Raw genomic sequence first — 23,558 nt, forward strand, 5'->3', positions numbered from 1 at the left:
CAGTACAAATAAAAAATTGTGTGATTTAATTAGGGCATGTTTGAATCCATTTTCTGTGTTATTTCCATGTGATTGATACTATTGCCATTTTCATAGAGGCCGACGCGAGTTTTTGCGCGCACCCGATAAACGTTTCTATCGTTTGGAGGATACCTTTTCCGCCGAATTGAGTTGGATTAAAAGTTTGCATGGAATTTTATTCATGGAAAACAATATTTCCTTCCGAATTTGCCCTCGTACAAGTGTCAACCCCTCATCTACTGTCCTAGGGTTTCGGAAAGGCACTCGCCAGACATTAAGTCTTTACAGGTTTACTATTTTGGCTCTTCCGTGGATAATGGAATGTGTTTCCCACGAGGTGTTTTTATATTTTATGTGTTCGCTAGCAATTAAGTCTCTACCGGCATACTATTTTGGCTCTTCTGTGGATAACTGATCCATAGCATTAGACGATGACAAAATTACCTAATCTCAAATATTTCATTGTGGCTAGACGACAAACCCGAAAAACGTTTCTATCGTTCGGAGGATACCTTTTCCGCCTAATTGAATTGGATTAAAAATTTGCATCGAATTTTGTTCAAAGAAAACAGTATTTCCTTTTGAATTTTCCCTCGTACAGGTGTGAATCCCTTTTCTTCTCTCCTAGGGTTTCAGAAAGGCGCTCGCTAGGTATTAAGTCTCACCGACATACTATTTTGGCTCTTCCGTGAGGTGTGTTTCCCATAAGTCTCAATGGAATGTGTTGCCCATGAGGTGTTTTTATGCTTTGTGTGCTCGCTATACATTAAGTCTCTATCGACATACTGTTTTGGCTCTTCTGTGGACAACTGATCCATAGCATTAGACGATAACAAAATTACCTAATCTCATAGTACATTTATGTTGGTGTGGCCCATCTCCCTAGATGAAAACACATAGCGATTACATTCGTTTAGCATGGGTGAAACCTATTATATAAATCGCAAATTGTTTTCATATAATTCAAATTTTTTTCATCCTCTTTTTTTAGTGCATCGTCCTTCCCTTTTTTTTGCACTTATTTTAAAATGCAAAATATATAAAGGGTTAAAAAGCTTTTATTAAGATTTCAGAAAAAAAAGCTTTAAGTGTCAAAAGTAGTAGTTACTTAGAGAAATGTGAGTAAATTGTTTATATAGATATAAAAGTGGCTATGAATGATGACCTATTTCACTTCTATCTTTAAAATAACTATGTCGATTTGGGAACAATAAGAGCAAATTCTAAAAATAAGTGTTAAGATTATTGATAAATCACACACGTATGGAGGAATTATAGGCTCAAATATCAATTAGGTAAAAGCATGAAAGTTAAAAGCTCTTTTATCTGCATTTTTTACAGTAAACATACAATAGTATGAGTAAATTATATCATAAATCAATATTAAAGTCAAAGAATCAAATTTATTGTGCCAGCATATCGACACTTGTTTGATAGTCCATTTTATATATATTTGTCCAATCTACAATCAAGTTCTATATCTTTTTTAACAAAGTCTTTTGATTAGAGTATATTTATCTTTTTTCAAAATGCAATTTTAACATATCACCATATGTCAATAAAACATTGCTCACGAATATGATATCTTTCACCTCATTATTATTACGCTTGATTTTTTACATCCACATGTTCCAATAACTATTAGTAATCAGATAAAAACATGAAAGTTGAAAGCTCTTTCATCTGCATTTTTGACAATAAACTTATAATCTTAATACATGCAATTATGAATTGAAGATATCATAATTCAATATTAAAGTCAAAGAATCAAATTTGTTATGCCAACAAATCAACACTTGTTTGATATTACTATATATAGTTTTGTCCAATCTACAATCAAGTTTTCTGTCTTTTTCAACAAATTCTAGTTGGAAGTAATTATTTTTCTCGAAATGCAATTTTAACATCACCAAATGTCAATAAAACGTTGCACACGAGTATGATATCTTTCAAATTCATTATTATTACACATGATCTTATACATCCATATGTTTCAATAACTTTTTTCCCAGATGATAGTAAGTAGATCTAATGTCTTGTTGTATGCACAACCTTCACCTCCTATTGCATTGTTATCGTCTACTGAATATTTTCAGATCTTCGAAGATATATGCAACATTATCTACGCATATGATTTGTTCAATGAGACAGAATTCCATGTTAATTATTCTAGGGAAAAATAAACAATCTAAGCATGTTATTTATTTATTAATAAAATTGCAAGTTAGAATAAACGTGAAAGCTGGAATAGCTCAGTTGGTTAGAGCGTGTGGCTGTTAACCACAAGGTCGGAGGTTCAAGCCCTCCTTCTAGCGTTATATTTCATTTTCTTTTTAAATTTTTCACCTTTGTTTTGAAATATTAAAAATGGCCCAATAAAAGCCCATCATATAGCGAACAGTGAAATGGTCCAATATCACATGTGAGAATTGCATTTGATTACATATATGTCATAATTTAATTAATCAAATTTAGTATATTACTTCATGTAAAGAAAACTAATCAAGCAATAGAGTATTTATTTTGAATTTGGATAGCTTTAATACGATACTTTGCATTTGGATAGCTTTAATACGATACTTATGAGTTATGACTCATGAGCATGGCAATTATAAATGAAATATATCCTCTTAAAATATGCTTGCAACCGAAAAAGTGTATGGCAAATTCATCCATACACTTTTCTGTTCCAATATTTTTATGGATGCATACGTTATATTTTGTTTTGCACATGTGAATTCTCTAAAAGACATCTAAAATATTTTTGCTATTAATTGCGTATAGAAATTTTTATTAATTTTGTATAACCGTTTGATATTATGAATAAGAAATAACTTAAGACTATATTTTCATCTAAAATAAGATGACTTTAAAAGACCACATCAAAACTAGACTTTTGATCATCATTTGGCTTGTATCTTGAAAAAGTAGAGTTAACTCTCTATGTTATTCTCTCTCTTACTTTATCCTTTCTCAATTTTAACTATTTATTACGGAGTGTCGTTTTTACAAAACGAGTATACAAAAATAACTGAAAATGCTAAAGCGAGATAGAGGGAGTACTACTATAACCGAAATTATATCATTTTTAGATGACCAGCCAACTAGTTAATGGCCAAATCAACGTAGTGTTGCCAAAGATGCATATAATGAGACACTATACATAACTATTTCTGTAGATTTCTTTGTGAAGCCTGATTAGAAAGTGATGTGGTAAAAGACTTAGAGGAACATAATATTAAAGGAAAATATTAGTAATGGATAGATAGGAGATAGAAAATAAAATTATACGGAGTAGCATTTTATTTTTAATGAAGAATATCAATTGATGATTTTGTAGGAGATAGAAAATACTAACATTTTTATTTTAATGACATAAATCAATTATTGATGTTAGGATTAATTGACTGTAATATTTTTTTTTATCAAATTCTGATTTGTCTCACAACTTTCTAAATTTAAACAATAGTATCTTATAAAATTTTAAAAAATTTATTAATCTTTATAATTTGACATTCAAATTTAAAAGTTAAAAAACAAATCATAAATAACCAATTCTTAATGATTTTATAGGTAATTAACTTCGATTTTAATTCCAAAAATTTCACTTGGCATAGGTCATAGGACCGGTAGAGTTACGGTGATTGTTGTTATAGGCTAGCCACACCCACAAAGAATATCATTTGAATTTAACTACTAACTCAAACTCAAGTATATAAAGAAGTGCAATGAATTTAATTAGAACATCCCCATCCATGCTCTTAGGCAAGAGCATGGAAGTGGGTCCGGACCCACTTTTATTCATTTTTTACTTTTTGTTCTTCCCAAGAGCACAACACCCACATCCATGCTCATCCGCAAGGACATGCTTAAATAAAAATATTTTCACAATATTAGAATGCATTAAAAATACCCGGAATACTATTACAAATTACTAAAAAATTAAAAATCACATAATTCAAATCCTAAAAATAAAAAATTACATAATTAAAAAAATTTAAAAATTAAAAAAAAACGGTAATAAACGGCTATATTTTTTGGGAATCCGAATATATATATTTTTAATTTTTGGTATTATTTTCGATGTATAAAAAAAGAAAATTACAACGTCCAATCGCACGCTGCCACGTCACCTTGCTCAGCGGCACGGACGTGCTCTTATTATCGAGCAGGGCCGTGCCGTTGACGCGAGCACAGCGGCGGACGGGGCTGTGTCGCGCCGCTAGCACGGACGCCGTCCGCCCCGAAGAGTGGCGATGGGGATGCTCTTATGCTTAGACTCAATAATACCTAAGCCAACATCCCATTTTATTCAAAATTTAGTACACTACAATATAGTACTACTAACACTAATTAACACAGAAAAATTAATTCAATCCTTTAGTTCAACTATTTAATCAAACACCAACTTTCAATATGGTTGCTTATATATCTATTGACTATAAATTTTGACACTGACTAATTTTTTTTTATACGTAGGCAAACGAATATAAATTTAAAGATTATCAATCTGACGAATGCGGCGGTTTGATGATCCTCTGCAGTATAACCGTCCTCGCCTTCCTAATATGGCGGCTGCAGCCATCCGCCATCGCCCCCAACTCCTCCACCTTCCTCATGAACACCTCCACCTTCTTCCTAATCTCCCCGATCCCGACCCTCACCGCCTCCTCATCCCCCTCCGCCATCTCCGCGGCCCCCACCATCGCCTCCATCTCCACCTCAACCCGCTCGATCATCGCCCGAATGCTCTCCAAATCCTTGATCGTCACAAACGTCCCCACATTCATGCAATTCACCATCTCCTTCTGCCCCTTCACCGCCGCCTCGTACCCCTTCATCAGCGAGTCTATCCACTTCCCCATCGACCCCACCGGCACCGTCGTCGCCGCTGCCATCGCCGCCGCCACCGGTGGCGCCGCCATCGCCGCCGCCACCACCGAGCATATTAGCACCGCCGCGAACGTCGCCGCGAATATCACACTCGAGATTTTCCTCCATGACTTGATGCAATTGAGCTTCTTGTCGAGTTTCCGCTTCTTTTTCTGCAGCTTCCGAAGCATCTGCATCTGCTGCTGCTGTACGGATTGGAACATTTTGTAGAATTCGTCGGTGAACGGATCTCCCGCTTCTTTGAAGCTTTTTAGTTCCTCCAGTGTTTTGGAGTATTTATTTCCAAATACCGAACAGACAGAGTCGTTGTTTTTTTTGTCTTCTTCCTCGAACTGGTTGAGGGCTAGGAGGACAAGGAGCTGGCTGTCGCGGGCGCGCTTGAGGCATTTCTCGAGCGCGGCACAGAAGTCGAGGGTTCTGAGGCTGTTGTCGAAGAACTCCTCGACCAGGTCGAACAGCTCCTGGTTCTTCCAGATGTCCTTTTTGCAGTCGAGGATGACTTTCACGACCTCGTGATTCATGTCGAGGAGGCATTCCGTGACCTGTTTTTTTTTAATATATTAAAAAAAGTTCAAACCAAAAATACCGAGCAAGCAGTTTTAATAAAAACTAAAAAAAAATAACTACCCGTCCGGTCTCCATTAAATGTCTCATGCACTTATTTGACTCGTGTGAGTTTTAACAAATTGTTTTTTTATAAAGGAAACTACGAAATATGTAGGGACCGTCCAAAGAGACATGTAATGGGGACCGGAGGGAGAGTAAACAACAGCAAAAGCTACTCGACAAGCCATCAACAAAAGCTACGTGACCTGTTGGAGCGAGTCGAATGAGAGAGCTCGGACTTCCATCCCCGCAGCGAGGGAGCTGATCACGTTGCTCGTCCGAGCCTGCAGAGACGTGTCGAACGCCTGAATGTCTGCGTCGACTCTGCAGGCGGCTGAATACGAGTTCAGCTCCCTCGAAAAGACTGACGATGATGACGACGACGATGGATGAGTTTCTTGATCATGCTTCTTGCTAAGATGGCTTCCCATGATCTCCAATCTTGAACACTACAATCATCAAACATAAATAATTAAATAAAGGGCCTTGGAAATTTCAATTTTTTGGGCAAGCCATTGTTGCTTCGAAGCTACAGAAAAAAAAATATAGATACACATAGATTTGCAATCGTGAAACTCACCAAAAATAGAAATGTTCAAGATTTATGCCGAATAGTATAAGAAGGGAATGTATTATGTAGTGTTGTTTTCAAGAGATTTAGGGGAAAGTGATGGTGTATATATAAGACTAAGTATATGAGAAGAAGCTTAAAGAGAATGAAAGCCGTTAAGAGGAAAAAAAGAAATAGTGGTGGTGAAGAGGTGGGATGCGATTATCAAGAAATAGCTTGCACGCATTAATTTTTCTTTCACAAAAATCGCTTAAGAGTAAACGCGGGAAGCATCATATTGCATTTATAAAATAAATCTTTATCTACATTCATTATGCAGTATTAAATAAATTGGATTACCCCAAAAATAATTAAATGTTTATCTATAACAAAGGGAGATCAAGTAGTTTGTTTTTTAAGGCAAAGGCGGAATATAGTTAACTTAAATTATTTTACTTTTACCGAGTCAAAACTTTGGATCGAAGCAACTGTTTATTTTTGCTAAAATGAAATAAATAGGTAACAAGAGTGGGGAATGAAATCAATGTAACTATTTGGAAAAGAAAAAGAAAAAAAAACAATGGTATAAATTAAAGTAGTAATGTTAAGTTGTTTAAACAATAGAAATGTATTTGCAAATTTAACAATCCAGTCAATTCAAATACTACATTAATCATGCTATTAATAACATAACACTACTCCAACGTGTACATGTGACATTTGTGATCGCGTATTTGGTATAATGTGTTAGGTTTACATAGCATATGTACAACAAAACCAAACTAATTCCAACTGAAAATATTGGGATCAAAAGAAAAATAAATTTAATAGAGTTCGTGGTTCTTATTAAAACGGTAACAAAAATAATTTTATTTCCTATGTAGATCCGTTTATTATAATTTAAATGCCAACAGTTCAATGTCTATAATTTATGCATTGAAATTTGCTTTATTTTTTAAGAGGGGATGTACTATGCCTCATGACTATTCTTATGTAAGAAGGATTAGTTAGAGTCTTGTACAATTCATTTTGGACTATTAATCATGATATGATCTATTACAGATGACAGATCACAGATACAAAAAATATCAAGTATACTTTCATATACATAAAGAAGTATTATTGAACACATAAGAAATTAATATTATTGATAAATTGATTTTACCCGCGGATTTTTCCGTTGGTAATTTGCTTGTTTTTTAGGGAAATATTATTGATAAAAGAGTAATTTGCTAGATTTAGCATAAACATAAGAGTAATTTGTATAAACTATAAATCAAATGTTTTGTCATCTCATTAATTAGTATAAAGTTCTGTGAACAATTAATTTTATACCTCAATAACAGTCTGCATAAAATTATAAATGATTGTCCATTATTTCAAGGAAATTGTTATAAAGTTTAGTCAAGTTTTGGTCTATATTGTATATTTAAAAATCAGTTAGGAAAACTATCATAAAGTTTGAATTTATTCGCAATTATCATACAACTCATCTGATGAAACACCCACATATATATATGATTTTCTGTCTCTCATATCATATATAATTTCACCAATTTTCTTCGTTGAGGTATAACAACGAACAAATCCAAAAGTCATAGTTTTTCCAACTGATTTTGAAAGTTACGGGCAAACCTAAATATAACCAAACTTCATGACTGTTTTCTTTTAAATCGATTAATGCAAATATCTCTATATTGCACCGTATAATTGTATATGAATGTACGTAAAAAGAAACCTACAATATGAAACTAGCAAAACCTTGCAGTTTGATATGATCAATATTTGTGCAAATGACAGATTTTTATAGACTCATCGAAAAATATTACTCCTTGGTAGTCACGTAACGCTTTAATGCATGCAATATTAATTGGATAAGAAAAGAAATTATTTGCACGAAAAGGGGAAATCTATCTATGTTAAAGTAGACAATTAAGTCAAAGTAATTCATTGTTCAATCTTAATTAATCTACCTTTACCTGTTTATCGATTCACATTTTAAGAATGCAATGATTATATATGGAAAAGGTAAAAGTAAAGTAGCATTAAAAACCAACCATTAATTACATTGATATATAAGAATGCAATTTACTGTAAATTTTGATTTGTTTCTACGTGCATATATTACATGAATAATTGATTTGTAATTGATTTTATCATGACCAGATGTAATGATTAAGCACAATCAAATATTTCATTAATCACGTGTGTATTAATTAGTATACTCAGTTGAATGTATAAACTGTAAAGTAGATTAATTCGTCCTACTTGTTCTTTTTAAGATGTGATTATTAATTTCACGAAGCAATTCATTTCAATTTATGTAATAGTAAAATTTTAAGGAAAATATAAAAGTTAACTTTATCTAGTAAATGATTTTGAATTGAGATAATATGTAATCTTAGTATTGTGCTTGCGTACATAATACAATATGTGAGTTAATGTCCATTTTTAATGACAAACACTTATATCCACGTACATATCTTCCTCTCCCGCCACCTTTGAACTCGATCACCGTGCACGTGCGCGCACGAAAGACCTACTCTTTTCTAATTTATTACATATATTATCATCTATGACATACAATATAATGTAAAGATATTGCTTTATAATCGATTTAGTTTAAAATCGTAAATGAAAACCTTAAGTAAATTGGTCCCATTCATTAATATAATTATTTGTTGACAGATCAAATTAATACTTTTAAAACAATTATGATAATCACTAAACAATCAATGCACACATACAAAATTAAAATTTTTTTATATTCCCAATTATATTTATATCACCTAAAGCTTGTTTGTTACGCATTAATGTATTTTAAATGTAAACTTATATGTTAAGAAAAAAGGATTTTAAGTGAAAACTTAAATGCAGAACAAAAATTAGAATTGATAGCGTGCACCACCCCCACACCACTTAGGCTGTTCCTTCACCGGCCTCCTATTGACACGTCATATGTTTTATTACGTGTCACCTCATTAGTGGTTACCGCCTAAGCAGAATTCCACGTTACGTCAAGTCTAAATATGTGAATGGAATTTGGTACAGTAAATTGCTCCTTCGTACTTTGTATACGCTGGCTGTGCTATTAAACATTTATTTATAAAGTATATTGTTATTTTTATATAGCAATTTATCATATTATAAGTATATAAATAAGTCAATAATGAATTGTGAACGGCTTATTTAACGGTTTATAGAATATTTTACATTTAGAGAGTTGAATTTAATTTAGATAGAGAATTGTGAGTTAGTGAGAAAATCCTAGTTATATAGAGAAAATGGAGGTTAATTGATATTGAAAGGGTATATATTGGGAATAGAGAATCATAGTATCATTTATCTTGTAACCTAATTATTGTGGTCATGGACTCATAAACCAAAGATGGAATTGAATTGAAGTTTGTTTTGCAACTTGTAAAGAGCTTATGAGCTTCTGAGAATTATTTCTCAAATTATTTTTACAAATACTTCTACAAGCTAAGTGTATTTTAAGAATTTAAAAATCTCAGCTTAACTATTGAAACAGGTTTAATAAAAACGAAGCTGTTCAGTTGCTGCGTTTTTTCGTTCATAAAATTCAGAGAATATTTAAGAACTTGTCTGAAATTGTTGGAAATGATTAAGTGAGGAAAAAAAATTCAAACGCAATTAATTAATTTTCTAAAGAGGCTAATTATAGTTGTTCCCAAGAACACACTAATTACAACGTCGTACACGGTAGGAATAATGTTTACTTTCATAAATTCATTTAATAAAACCAACTTATACATTAAAATTTGAAATATTAGCATATTGCTTCAAAAGAACAAGGTTTTACATTAAGGATGTGTAAATTGCTCTCCACTTCTCATATATTTTCACTTGCAACTTGTGAATAGAGTTTTAACTTTGATACATAATCATGGAACCTGAGAGATGATCAGCCTCAGTGACGACTCTCTCTTTTTCTCGATAAGGTCTCAAACCAAAGAACGATGAGAAAAATTGTTTTGAACAGATTACTAATTAAATTATAATTGGCCACTTATTTTTTAAAAAAAAAAACAGTACTAAAAGGATTTCACATACTCCCTTCGTCCCTGAAAAACATGAACATTTGGTTTGACACTGATTTTAATATATAGTTGATAAAGTACGAAAGAGAGGAATAAATGGTCGTGTAAGTAGTGTTAATGGATAGTTGGTTCCACATCATTAGTAGTGTAGTGTGATGATATAAGTTGTAAATAAAATAATGTGTAGAGATAATGCGTTGTTTAATTATTCCATAATTAGAAAATTCATATGTTTCAGAGATGGACTATTAAAGAGAGAATTTATACTTTTTAGGAAGAGGGGGAGATTAACGTTTAGAGACACTCAAACTAACAAATAAAATAACGTTTAGACACTCAAACTAACAAATAAAATATAAAAAAACCTTGGAATCTAGATAAGCATAATCTAAACGATTGTTTGTAATGAGAGACAATCTTTGTATTGTAGTATGTGAATGATACACAAAAGGTAGTCCAAAATAACTAGCATTTGTAACAATAGTTAAAAAGAGTGGGAACCAATTAATCACACCCGTGATGAATAAGGCCAAGTATGCCAAACCATTCTTTTGTCACATCATTCACGAGCTCAACTTCCCAAACTTTCTATAATTATAATCGAGTGGCCATCACAGGTATCCAGTAAATTTCTATTTATTGGCAAAGAGAATCATTTAAAGTTCTCATAATTTGTGTTAGACTTTAGGTTAAGTTGGTCTAAAAGTTCTTAAGCCATTCTGAATTCCTGATCATAATGGAAACTATTAATTTCAACTTAAATAGAGTAAATAAAAATCACACTTCATCAATCCCATAAAAATATATGCATTTTCCATTTCCATCCCTCCCATAAAAATATATACGTTAACATTTACGGAAAGTTATACCCAACTCATTACACATTCAATTTATTTACAACTTATACCAGCATGACTACTCATCTCCCCTCCTCTCTTACTTAATCACATGAATACATATTTGCACAAATATTCATTTAGTGCCTCAAGAGCTTCTTATATAATGCAATCGATTTTAGGTTATTTAGGCTTGACCTGAACTTGGATCATCATAGGCCTACCTGAGGTGATACCACTTGTTACGGTCACCAACTGCACGTTCGAACTCAACATTAGTTTTAGGCATTTTGGCATTGAACCAAAAACACATCCATGTAGACTTGCCCTGAAGCACTCAATATTACTCCCTACATCCCACAATAGGAGTCATTTTTATTGGGCACGGGTTTTAAGAAATATAAAAAAATATTGGATTGGAAAAGCTAGTGTAATATCTAATATGAGACCCACTTTTTTATATTGGTTTTATAATAAAATGTGAATGAAGTGAGTTAGTAAAATGTGGGAGCTACATACCATTTATGGTAAAAATTAAGTGTGACTCTTATTGTGGGACATACCAAAATGACAAAATGTGACTCTTATTGTGGGACGGAAGGAGTACTAATTATGTAGAGTTTGGATGGATTAATTTTAATCACTTATTAATCATCATCTAATCCTTACAAAGTACTCTATTCACATGTTGCATTTAATATTTATTCCATAACAAAATTATGAGTACATAAAATGAAGATCGATCCCACCATCTCATCTCGTGACCACCAATCCCATGCACTGTTTTAGCAAAACCACCAGCCCCAACACTACACGTGGCACCAAATAACCTCCTATTTAAACTCCACACAAATCAAACAATGGATAAACCCTCACCACCAAAAAAACTAAAACAATCCGAATTTGTTGAAATGGAAGCCTCAAAAACACTCCTAATCCTAGCCCTAGTCATGGTAAGCGCAGCAGCCGTAACCGCGGCGAGGGCGAGGGCGGACGACGACGGCAGCATCTGCGGTGTCACCAGGAGCGAGCTGATGGAGTGCAAGCCGGCGGTGGCGACGGGCACGGCCACGCCGCCGAAGCCGACGGCCGCGTGCTGCGGGTCGCTGAAGCACGCGAACCTCACGTGCTTCTGCAGCTTCAAGAACAACGCGTATCTGCCGCTTTTCGGAATCAACGCGACGAGAGCGATGCAGCTGCCTACCACGTGCGATGCGACGCAAACTGCTTCGTGCGCTTGATTTGTCGGATTATCTGTGTGTTTAACTCTTCAGCCATTGCTGCTGCTACTACTACTACTACCTTTGCTTCGTTTCATCTATGTTTTGTGTTGTGTTTGGTTTTTATGGTGTTTGATTTGCTTTACTTTTTGGTATGTAGTGTTGTTGGTTGTCTTGTTTGTAACTTTAACTTATGTAACATCTTTCATGAATTATATTAGTGGATTGGGGCCTGTGGGCACAAACTTTGGTTGGAGATTGTACTAGTATAAAAATGGGATGCTATTAATCAACTTTTAAAAAGTTAAAAATAGAAACTATATATACTCCTTTAATTTTAGGGCAAATTTATCGAAAAAAAGTTTAGTCAAATTCTGCTATGTCTCGCAACTTTAAAAATGGCAGGAAGTATCATAAAATTTAGATTTACTCGCAATTGTGACTGAAATTGTAGCTGCTTTGACAGAAAAATATGCCAACGCCGATAGTTAAACGATGTACTCCCTCCGTTGCAACAAAATTGAGTCGTATTCTTTTTTGGGACGTCTCAACAAAGTTGAGTCATTTCCCCTTTTGATTAAAAAAAAATATTCAATCACTTCTACTTTATTTCATCATCTACTTTACCCTCTCTTTATCTCTCCTACTTTTTTCTCTTTCCTATTTTATTTTACTTTCATTTAATCTATTCAACACAATTTCTTAATATCCGTGCCCAAAAGTTTTATTCCAACTTAATCGGGACGGAGGGAGTACTATTTTATTTATAAAGAAAACGGTGTAGTTTAGTTAACATCAACAATATATTACATCTAGCTGATTGGATTTTTTCTCGTTGTGAGATAATTGCGAACAAATCCAAATATCATAGTTTTTTCCAATTGGCTTTTAAAGTTGCTAGGTGTACTAGAATATGACTAACTTCATTGTTTTTTCGGCGGTTTACCTTTGGTTTTACTATTAGTTCGGACGGGTGGATTATAGTTCGTGCTTTCCAAGAAGAAGAAGAAGATAACACTAGAGGAGATGCATTATTATTAGGGATGTCAATGTAACCCGAACCCGCGGGCCGGCCCGAATAACCCGATAAAAATACAGGGTTAGGGTTGTAATTTCGCAGCCCGAATTTAAAATCGGGCCATTCGGGCTGACCCGTTCGGGTTGTCGGGTTAGGCGGGCTGACCCGTTCGGGTTACGGGTTGGCCCGTCGGGTTGAAGGCTTCTGCACAGCGAGCAGTTTTTGTAACGGTCATAACTTTCTCTACAATGCTTCGATTGAGGCGTGCAATATATCCACGCGAAGCTCTTTCGAAGACGAAGAGAATGATGTGTATTAGAGGTTTATCAGACTTCAAAATCGCGAGAAACATTGACTCAAACAAGGTTGCTGCACATCCACATATTTTGTGTACATTTTCTAATCAATTTTCTATCATTTCTCAACAAACATGTAAACATACCAAAATATAGAAATATAATCAAAATCATCCAAGACCACCCTCTAAAACTATGCAAAATCCAAATACGTCAACCGACTGTATAAGATCACGAAAAAAATCACCATGTGGTTCATGGATTCATAAATACTCGTATATAAAAGCTTTCTTTTAGTATATTTCCAATATAATAGTGCAAAGTGTTTTGACGCCGCTTCGTCATTGAATTATGCGTACTTTGATGATTCTTAAAACAAAAATAAATTATTATTTGACTTATTTACAGCTGGAATAAATTTAATTTGACGAATCATAATTCAAGAAAACTTAGAGTTACTCCAATTAGCTAGTATCTTGATAATTCACTCTTTAACAATTCAAAATATTTTGTTACATCTACGATGCACCTCTCACGTTATGAAAATTTTATTTAATTTTCTACGAATTGATTTATGTTTGAATTTTGAAACAAAGTGTTGATTTATGTTTTAAATACATAAACATAAACATACTATTGATAGATATGTTGTAAATAATTATGTAATGAATAAGTTGTTTAAATTTAAATAACTTAATCTTTTTAAAAAATATTAACGAAAATTAAAAATATGTATTTCATTGTTGAATGATTAATTAAAAATATGTATATAATTAAAGAAAATTTAAAATACGTATTATTTTTTGAAAATATTAAAAGAATTAAAAATACGCATTGGCCCGAATAACCCGGTGGGTTAGCCCGAAACCCGAAGGGTTAGGGTTATGGTCGAACTTTTATAACCCGAAAAAATCATAACCCGAATAGCCCGTACCCGAATGGCCCGACAACCCGAACGGGTTGGCCCGAACCCGAACGGGTTGGCCCGATTGACATCCCTAATTATTATTATAATCATGATTCTACCATTATACATAAGTTCAGACCATATTCGGAATCAAAATAAACTATTAACATCTCAAAGCGAATTACACATGTACTTATTAATCGTCGCAATGCATTTTGAATTTAATTATGAAATTACAAAACACATTATATTAAAGAGAAATTGGGCCGTTGAGTAAGTAATGGGCTATGCTATATATAGCCCAATTTCGTATGATTGAATGGGCCCAACTCAGTGGTCTAGTGCAGTTACTTTGCAAACATGTTAAAAGAAGAGTTTATCAGGGTCAAACTGAAACGATTTTCAGACATCTGGCTCAAGAAAAAACGTATACTTCCATTACAAGAGCACAAATGAAGATGTACATATCAATGATTCAAGAAACAGACAACACTGACCACAGTTATCGATCCAACATGTCATAACTTTGACTCACAGTAGATAACTTTTGCTTCAGAGTAGATAGCACCCGCATCATCTGCCAAGAAGTAAAATAGAACCATTCAGTGCTCATCTTGTTTCATTTCTGGCTATGAATATCGATTATAAACTCAACCCCAAAATAAACGTTGCACAGAATGAAAATGAGGTACCTGCAATTCTGGCCAATTGATACTCCACGGGGACGGTGCTCTCTGTTTCAACAGCCCCTTTTGCCGCTGCCATCCCAACTGCTACGCTCTGCATTATATCTAAACCAGAGCAAACCGAAGCTAACGTACCACCAACTAAGCAATCACCAGCGCCAACAAGCGTAACTACAGAAGCAGGGAGTGCAGGAAAATGTACAGCTACGTAATAGTTTCCCTTCGACTTGGGACTACCTAAGATTCTATCTGGTGGGAAACTTACATTTACAGCTTCATATAGTTTTCTGCTGAAAAAAAAGGGACTGTTTTTAGAGGGGTCGTGTTTCTTTATGCCATCTACGGCTTTGAAGCATAAGAATACCCCATGTGGTCCAAGTGTGACCAATACTACTTTGATACCTTCCTCCAGCAAAACCCATATTGCGGGCTTTAGCCTTTCAAACAACGATTTAATGGAAGTCCTGGCGCTCTTGCCATCCTTTTGCACCGGTAAGAATTTATCACTAGAAGACAAAGCATTTGCCATAGCTATAAGCTCATCTTCATTGGGTGAGGTATAGGTGATCTGCAAAAGAAATTTGAAACAGTGATATTTAGTTGAATGTCATAAGCAGAAGAGTTTTATCACTCACGAGTTTCACACTGGAAGCAACTCTTTTGGATTTTGTTACTGAAACTGGCTCAAACCATACAGGAGTCCCACATTCTGCTGCAACTGAAGAGAATTTATTCAGACAATAAGTAGTTGAACAAAGTGGCAGTCACTGAATGATAATGAGGTTCATTAACATGTACGTAATATGCTTAATATTCCGGGATACAAATCTCAATTAGCTATGCCTAACAGCCTCAGAAGATAAGAAGCGACATATGGAAACTCGAAGGCATTTATCTGTGGGACAAGTGAATTATGAGAACAAAAGAAAGCTGGTTGTCATAGAAAGAATAAAAAGCATCTAGCAGGAGCTAACTTACTTTGGCAAGATGCCAAAAGAGCAGGAGGACTTAAATTTGCATCAACCATCATTACAGGGGCAGAACATATGTTGTTCTTGAAATTTGTAATCCACTCAGGAGTAACAAACTTTTCCTGATATCATGTTTTCAATCAGGGATTCAATGAGATTCAGATTGTCTAAGTCACAAATACAATTCTTCAGGAAGAAACTCACAATTGATTCAACGCTAGCGACAGCAGCAGCCAGTTCTCCCCTACCATCAAATACAATGCAGACTGTAGCTGTTTCAATATCCTTGCTTCTCCTGATGCCTAGTCAGGGATGAGTAGCAAATGAAAACGTTATATACTGGGAAAACCCCTTAATTAATAAATTTGATCGTATAGACCTGTATTGAAGGTGTGACCTACCTCAAACTTAGCATAATTCATTATATCAATATATTTTCTTATCCTCTAGGATCAATTATAGGAGCACAGTTACAAACATAGTCCCACATACATGATAAACAAGTATTGCCAGATGAGAACAGCTAAAACTTACTAGCGTAATTCCTTAATTCCAATTCTTATCCACTAAGATCAACTATAGAAGCAATGAAACACCCATAGAAGCACATCCAAGATATGCAAGTATGTCAGATATAGCAATGATCATTAAGAAAAAAAACAAACAATTATTTACCTTCTACAGATAATCCTGCAGCTCTCCAAGGTTCCAAGAGCATATTTCCTGCTCATAAAAAACATCACTTTCCCGAACTGCAGTAAGATTAAAAAATTACATGATGAGCATCTCACAAATGTTAAGAGTGTTGGTTGAGGAAAACTGGTTTTACATGAAGGATATATGAAATTGCTCTACACACAAGATATGCAATACGAAATGAGGAACTGGAAGAGCTTAGGAACCTCAACATCACAAATTTCTTTCACTTGCAAATCGTAAATAGAGTTTTTAACTCTGAAACACAATCATTTCACTTCTAATCCAATTCCATGGAACCTGAGTTATAGTAAAAACAATTACACCACCAGTAGAGTCAGGAGTGATAGTACCTGCTGTCTATCATGATTCATAATAGACTAAGAAATTACCTGCCAAGTCAAATCCCACAGCACTTATCATGTAAGGCTTTGCTCCAAGCTTTGACATGCACTCCGCAATATTTCTTGCTACACCACCTAATGCATAGCGAATCTGAAAAGGTGATTCCAGTATACTTATGCATAAGCCATCATAAAACTAAGTACATTCTTATCATCTTAACTACTCATAACATGATAACACATAGTACATCAAAACTTCCAGTTATAACTAAATGTTATTTGGACAGACAGAAAGTCGATTAGAAGCCAAGTTTTTGGATGCTAATCATAAGGTTCAGGCTTCGAGGCACTTAAATTCCACCTTGTTAATTTAAAACAGAAAAACTGACAGTCTACAAAAATAACAGAATTAGTGCAACAAACTAATGAAAATCCTTCACCAATCACCAGTATTATCTTCATGTGTACTTTCAAATTAAAACAACATGATCCAAACATATTCTTAAAGAGTGACCAGACTACAAAACATAAGAAATTCACAAGTTATCCAAACAAAATCAACATCCAAAAAGCCATAAAGATTACAATTTATTACTTCTCAACTACATACATAAAGTATACCTTTCCAGGAGCAGTGGTTCCTCGATTAGTAGCTGTGGAAGGGGTAGCATTAACGTCAAGCACCATTCCTCCTATCACTACTGCTTCTGCTCCGTTATCTAAGCCTCGATCCATTTCACTAACTGCACCAAATTCGAACAGAAAATGGAAAAAAGGATATCACACACCAATACACAATATCAACTATACATAAACCCCAGAAATGAAGAAAAAAAGTTACTGAAAATAAAAGAGATTCTCAATCATCAAGAGCAGAAATTTGAAGTTATTCCTTTTCCGAATCAATTGAAAACAATTCTATGGGAATCCTAACCTTGGCGGCGAGGTTTAATCCGGAGAGTGAAGTCTGTCCTTCGCCGGAAAGTTCAGTCCCTAGATCGGCGAAGGTAGCAACGGAAATTTTAATTTGCTAAATTATTTTACTCCCTATATTGGCGAGGTTTCATCAATTTTTGTTTTATTGATTGGCATAATATTTAAATTTGTAAAATTAGAGACCTGACTAACAACAACATAGTTAGACGTTTGGTCTACATTTTTCGTATGTGATATTTACATAATTTTCCAAATTTGAAATTATGAAATAATAAAAAAAGGCAAAATTATGCCATACGTCCTATAATAGAGCCATATTTGATGTGGACACGATTTTAATAAATGTAAAAAATAGTGAATTAGAACAGTTAGTGCAATATTAGACCCACTTTTATATATAATGTGAGTGAAGTGAGTTAGTGGAATTGCGTGATCTATTTACTATTTATGGTAGAAGTGAAATGTAACTTTTATCGTGGAACGGTACGAAATAACAAATTTGACTCTTATTGTGGGACATATTAAATATTTGTTTGTATTTTTTAATACTATAGAATTAACTAAAAACAGATCAAATTTGATTGTTTTATCAAAATTTAACCCTAAAATGCATATAAATTTCACATTAATTAAAGGATAAATTATAAAAAGAAATAGTCAAATTTGATCAATTTCACGCATCTATAAAAATTGACTAATTTTATCATAAGTTTGTCATTTTCTTGATTGTATCATGGCGAAAGACTCCAACTTATTTAAATTTATTCATGTGGCATGTACATAACTAGGGGTATAAAGAATGTCGCTTACTCGAACCTCTTGTTCATGCAATATTTTTTTGTCTGCAACATCAATAGTACTATATAATTCCTTCTGGATTAAAAGGTTATGAAACAATTGAAAAAAATGTCAAAATTATGATATGATAAGTTGTTTTAAAAAGTTGTGGGATTGGCTAAAAATCATCAAATTTGATGATATAGTAAGTCATTTTTGAAAAATATCATGATATAATCAAATCAGTTACTATGGAAAGTTGCATGACTAAAAATTAATTAATTAAATTTTATGATTTTAATGATAATTGATAGCCAATTTTCTCATCTGCGCCACCTGAAAATTTGAAAATTTTAATTCATGTTAAGTTTTAAAACATCATAAATTTGTGTATTATATATCTTGCCATGTCAAATTTATACAATTTTAAAAATTGAATAAAAATATTTATAATTAGAGGCCAATATTATGATTTTTCCCACTTTTATTTGCAATTGGGCAAAAGTAGTGGAGTTGGGATTTTCAAGTATCCCATATTAATTTTTTCATTCGAACGAGGAATGTTTTTCTTTTGGGCTCGAAGACTAAAGTTATTTGATCATAACTTCTTTTATTCATTTGAGTCTCACAAATATCATTATATATATATATATATATATATATATATATATAGGGTAGTGATCAAGATATAACTAATTTTAAGTGTATAACTAGAGAACAAATCTCAGCCACACATCTTAATGGAACAAATATTATTTATTTTAATAATATAAAATAGACCAGGGGTATTTCTGGAAATTACATTATGAAATTTAAAGGAGAAATTACGCGGTTTCCTTCTCCTTCCAAATCTCCATCGATATCTCCTTCCAAATTGAATTGTAGAATCAAAACGGAAAAATTGGGCGAGAATTTCGGAATAAAGTTGCGTTCAATTTCGGTAAAAACATAATCTCCCCTTCAATTTGTAGAGGGGGATGGGATGGAGCGGTGGAGGAGGTGGCGCTACAAATAGGGATTAGGATGAAAACGTGGCAGAGGAATATGTGTAGAGCGGACACGTCGGCAGCGTCCGACGTCGGGAATGAGATTTAGATGGGTGCCACCGATAATTCTCTTCGAATCCTTGTCATTCACTAACAAATTGTAATTATACCCACAACTTATACTATCGTGCATGTGATGTACTAACTGAGTAACATCTCAGTTCTAATAACATACTACTACAAGATATAACAAAATTATATTAATGATGTTGAATGCATCTACAAAACACATCACTCTTAGCATGATCTTAATTCACTGTTGTTTACAAAACACATCACTCTTAGCATGATTTTACTTCACTGTTGTTAACAAAATACATCACTCTTAGCATGATCTTACTTCACTTCACTGTTGTTTACAAAACACATCACTCTTATTCTGATTTCACTTCACTCTTGTTTACAAAACACATCACTCTTATTCTGATTTTACTTCACTCTTGTTTACAAAACACATCACTCTTATTGTGATTTTACTTCACTCTTGTACTTCACTCTTGTACTTCACTCTTGTTTACAATACACATCACTCTTATTCTGATTTTACTTCACTCTTGTTTACAAAACACATCACTCTTATTCTGATTTTACTTCACTCTTGTTTACAAAACACATCACTCTTTCACTTGTTTACAAAACACATCACTCTTGGCATAATTTTACTTCACTCTTGTTTACAAAACACATCACTCTTATTCTGATTTTACTTCACTCTTGTTTACAAAACACATCACTCTTATTATGATTTTACTTCACTCTTGTTTACAAAACACATCACTCTTAGCATGATTTTACTTCACTCTTGTTTACAAAACAGATCACTCTTACCATTATTTTACTTCACTGTTGTTAACAAAAGTATTGAATTCTGAATTTTAACTTACATATGGACTTTTATTAAATTTTGAAAGAAATGAAGGAATTGTTTTATTAAGCACAGTATCTAATTTGGTGAATGAAATTTCTTTCCAAGCGGTAGTTACACGCCATTATATTCGAAAATGGAAACAATCATTACACAAAAGTGATGATAATTTTTGGTAAAAAGCAAATAGAAGTAGTAAGTAAAATGGTGGGTAAATATTCAGGTGCGGGAGAAAGGGGAGGAGCTGGAGCTACAGATCATCGTGCAGTGAAAGCAGCAGAAAAGTGACGAATTTTGGATTGGGTGGAATCGGAGTGCGACGAATAGGAAGAAGGGGAAGAAGAATTGTTGATTATAGGTTGGTAGGGCTGAGGATTTTTGTTCGCCATGGTTGAACACCGTGAGCTCTTCTTCTTCTTCTTCTTCTTCTTCTTCTTCTTCTTCTTCTTCAATGACATAATTTGGCTGCAATGACAATTATACACCCGTCTTGTTATTGTGGAGTAAATTTTTGATTGAAGGAACTAATTTCTCCTTAAATTCGAAAATTAATAATAGCTCTTGATTTTCTTGATCTTGTGGCTGTGATTTGTTCTCTAGTTATTTGGTTAAGGGGTGTTTACCATAGATCACTACCCTATATATATATATATATATCTATATATAGGGGAGCGTTATTCTCCTTTTCACATCTTAGATCATTTTTCCTTCTTAATATTACGCGTTAGATCTAAGGCATCAACAGATCAGATTGATTCTATAAAACTGGTTCCGTGTTGCATTATAGAAGGTGGTTGTATGCATTACAGGGTTATTATTGACATTTGACGGAAAAGTAACTGCCACATTTTGGTATCTGCGAATAATGCACCACATGGTCACGAGTAATGCATATAATTGACTAAATAATGCACAATATGTGAACTGCAATGCATATGAATAAGATGTACCATGTTATGATGTTTGGACACACGTTTCTTGTTTCCCCTAAGGGTTTAATAAGCTTAGGGGCTAGGGTATAGTACGTAGACACGTATGTAATCTTCACATGGTAACGAGTAATGGATATAATTGACTATATAATGCACAATTTGTGAACTGCAATGCATACGAATAAGATGTGTTGTGTTATGATGTTTGACACACGTTTCTTGTTTCCCCTAAGGGTTTAATAAGTTAGGGGCTAGGGTATAGTACGTACGCATTAATAACAAATTATAAAACGATACGAATAATTCACCAAATTGTCACGAGTAATGGATGTTATTAACTATATAATGCACAATATGTGAACTGCAATGCATACGAATAAGATGTACCATGTTATGATGTTTGACACACGTTTCTTGTTTCCCCTAAGGGTTTAATAAGCTTAGGGGCTAGGGTATAGTACGTAGACATTACTAACAAATTGTTGTTATTGGAATATACGTATGTGCATTATTTGGTTTAGGTAGTGCATTATGTAGCTGTTAATTGTCATTATCTCAGTATATTATGCATTATTAGAGGTATTGTGTATATGGGTTAATCAACGGATTGAAGATTACATACGTGCATTTAGTAATGTCTACGTACTATACCCTAGCCCCTAAGCTTATTAAACCCTTAGGGGAAACAAGAAACGTGTGTCAAACATCATAACATGGTACATCTTATTCGTATGCATTGCAGTTCACATATTGTGCATTATATAGTTAATAACATCCATTACTCGTGACAATTTGGTGAATTATTCGTATCGTTTTATAATTTGTTATTGATGCGTACGTACTATACCCTAGCCCCTAAGCTTATTAAACCCTTAGGGGAAACAAGAAACGTGTGTCAAACATCATAACACAGCACATCTTGTTCGTATGCATTGCAGTTCACAAATTGTGCATTATATAGTCAATTATATCCATTACTCGTTACCATGTGAAGATTACATACATGTCTACGTACTATACCCTAGCCCCTAAGCTTATTAAATCCTTAGGGGAAACAAGAAACGTGTGTCAAACATCATAACACAGCACATCTTGTTCGTATGCATTGCAGTTCACATATTGTGCATTATATAGGCAATTATATGCATTACTCGTGACCATGTGGTGCATTATTCGTAGCGGTTTCCAGCCATTATTAGATTACTATCGTACCCTCATAATGCACAAAATAGGACTAATAATGCAACACGGGATTAATTACCCAATGTTGATCTTGACCGTCCATTTCTCTAATCTAATGGCTGATATTAAGAAGGAAAAAGGAGGAAATATAGGAAAAGGAAATGAATACATCTATATATATATATATATTCATTTTTTTCATTCGAACGAGGAATGTTTTTCATTGACAAAGTAATAATCCCCTGGTTATCTATTGTTGCATTTTCTTTTGGAGACAAAATAGCGTCGATCCGTGTCTTCTTCAAGTTCAAAGTTAATTTCGCTTTCACTGGTCCTTGAGTTATACATTAAGAAAATAGAGAATTTGTATTGTAATTTTATTAATAATTACTAAAATAAATGGAGTTGGGCAAAAGTAATCATCCCACGGTTCTCTTTTGGAGAAAAAAAGCGTCAATCTGTTTCTTCAAGTCAAAAGTTAGTTTCACTTTCGCTGATCCTTGAATTACACATTAAAATAATTTAAAAATAATAATAATTAATAGTTAATTCAGAAAGACATCCTTATGTATTTTTCAGATAATCTATTTACGTTTTCCCAATTAGTAATGTTAGTAGAAATATGTTCATCTCTTTCAGTCTCAGATATACCCGCATTCTATACACATTAGTAAAAATATACTCCCTCCGTCTCATAAAAATGTGGGCACTTGAT

General features: G+C 33.7%; 3 protein-coding genes and 1 non-coding gene across 8 annotated transcripts; 2 read left to right on the forward strand and 2 right to left on the reverse strand.

The window, feature by feature from the left end:
* Nucleotides 1-2,262: 2,262 nt before the first annotated feature.
* Nucleotides 2,263-2,336, forward strand: TRNAN-GUU. Its single transcript has one exon. It is a non-coding gene; the product is annotated as a tRNA-Asn (tRNA).
* A 2,116-nt stretch (nucleotides 2,337-4,452) lies between these two features.
* On the reverse strand, nucleotides 4,453-6,268 carry LOC121741049 (UPF0496 protein At4g34320-like). The gene is made up of 3 exons (XM_042133737.1): nucleotides 6,101-6,268; nucleotides 5,727-5,969; nucleotides 4,453-5,456 (listed from the first exon to the last, which is right to left on the reverse strand). Exons 2-3 carry the CDS (start codon nucleotides 5,949-5,951, stop codon nucleotides 4,527-4,529), a joined length of 1,155 nt encoding a protein of 384 aa, XP_041989671.1. The 5' UTR covers nucleotides 5,952-5,969; nucleotides 6,101-6,268; the 3' UTR covers nucleotides 4,453-4,526.
* A 5,530-nt stretch (nucleotides 6,269-11,798) lies between these two features.
* LOC121740802 (putative lipid-transfer protein DIR1) lies at nucleotides 11,799-12,443 on the forward strand. Its single transcript, XM_042133429.1, has one exon. The coding sequence runs from the start codon at nucleotides 11,828-11,830 to the stop codon at nucleotides 12,206-12,208; it is 381 nt and encodes a 126-aa protein (XP_041989363.1). The 5' UTR covers nucleotides 11,799-11,827; the 3' UTR covers nucleotides 12,209-12,443.
* Nucleotides 12,444-14,823: 2,380 nt separating this feature from the next.
* Nucleotides 14,824-18,172, reverse strand: LOC121810279. Of its 5 annotated transcripts, none has more exons than XM_042211056.1 (9): nucleotides 18,040-18,172; nucleotides 17,727-17,848; nucleotides 17,154-17,256; nucleotides 16,741-16,788; nucleotides 16,270-16,367; nucleotides 16,073-16,187; nucleotides 15,730-15,806; nucleotides 15,101-15,662; nucleotides 14,824-14,985 (listed from the first exon to the last, which is right to left on the reverse strand). In XM_042211056.1, the coding sequence occupies exons 2-9, from the start codon at nucleotides 17,838-17,840 to the stop codon at nucleotides 14,927-14,929; spliced, it is 1,176 nt and encodes a 391-aa protein (XP_042066990.1). In that variant the 5' UTR covers nucleotides 17,841-17,848; nucleotides 18,040-18,172; the 3' UTR covers nucleotides 14,824-14,926. The 5 variants fall into 5 exon arrangements, with proteins under 5 accessions (XP_042066990.1, XP_042066988.1, XP_042066991.1 ...); XM_042211054.1 differs by having other exon boundaries at nucleotides 15,730-15,812; XM_042211057.1 differs by lacking the exon at nucleotides 18,040-18,172 and having other exon boundaries at nucleotides 15,730-15,812; nucleotides 17,154-17,240.
* Nucleotides 18,173-23,558: the final 5,386 nt, after the last annotated feature.

Source organism: Salvia splendens, chromosome 7, assembly GCF_004379255.2.
Source record: "Salvia splendens isolate huo1 chromosome 7, SspV2, whole genome shotgun sequence".
NCBI lineage: Eukaryota > Viridiplantae > Streptophyta > Magnoliopsida > Lamiales > Lamiaceae > Salvia > Salvia splendens.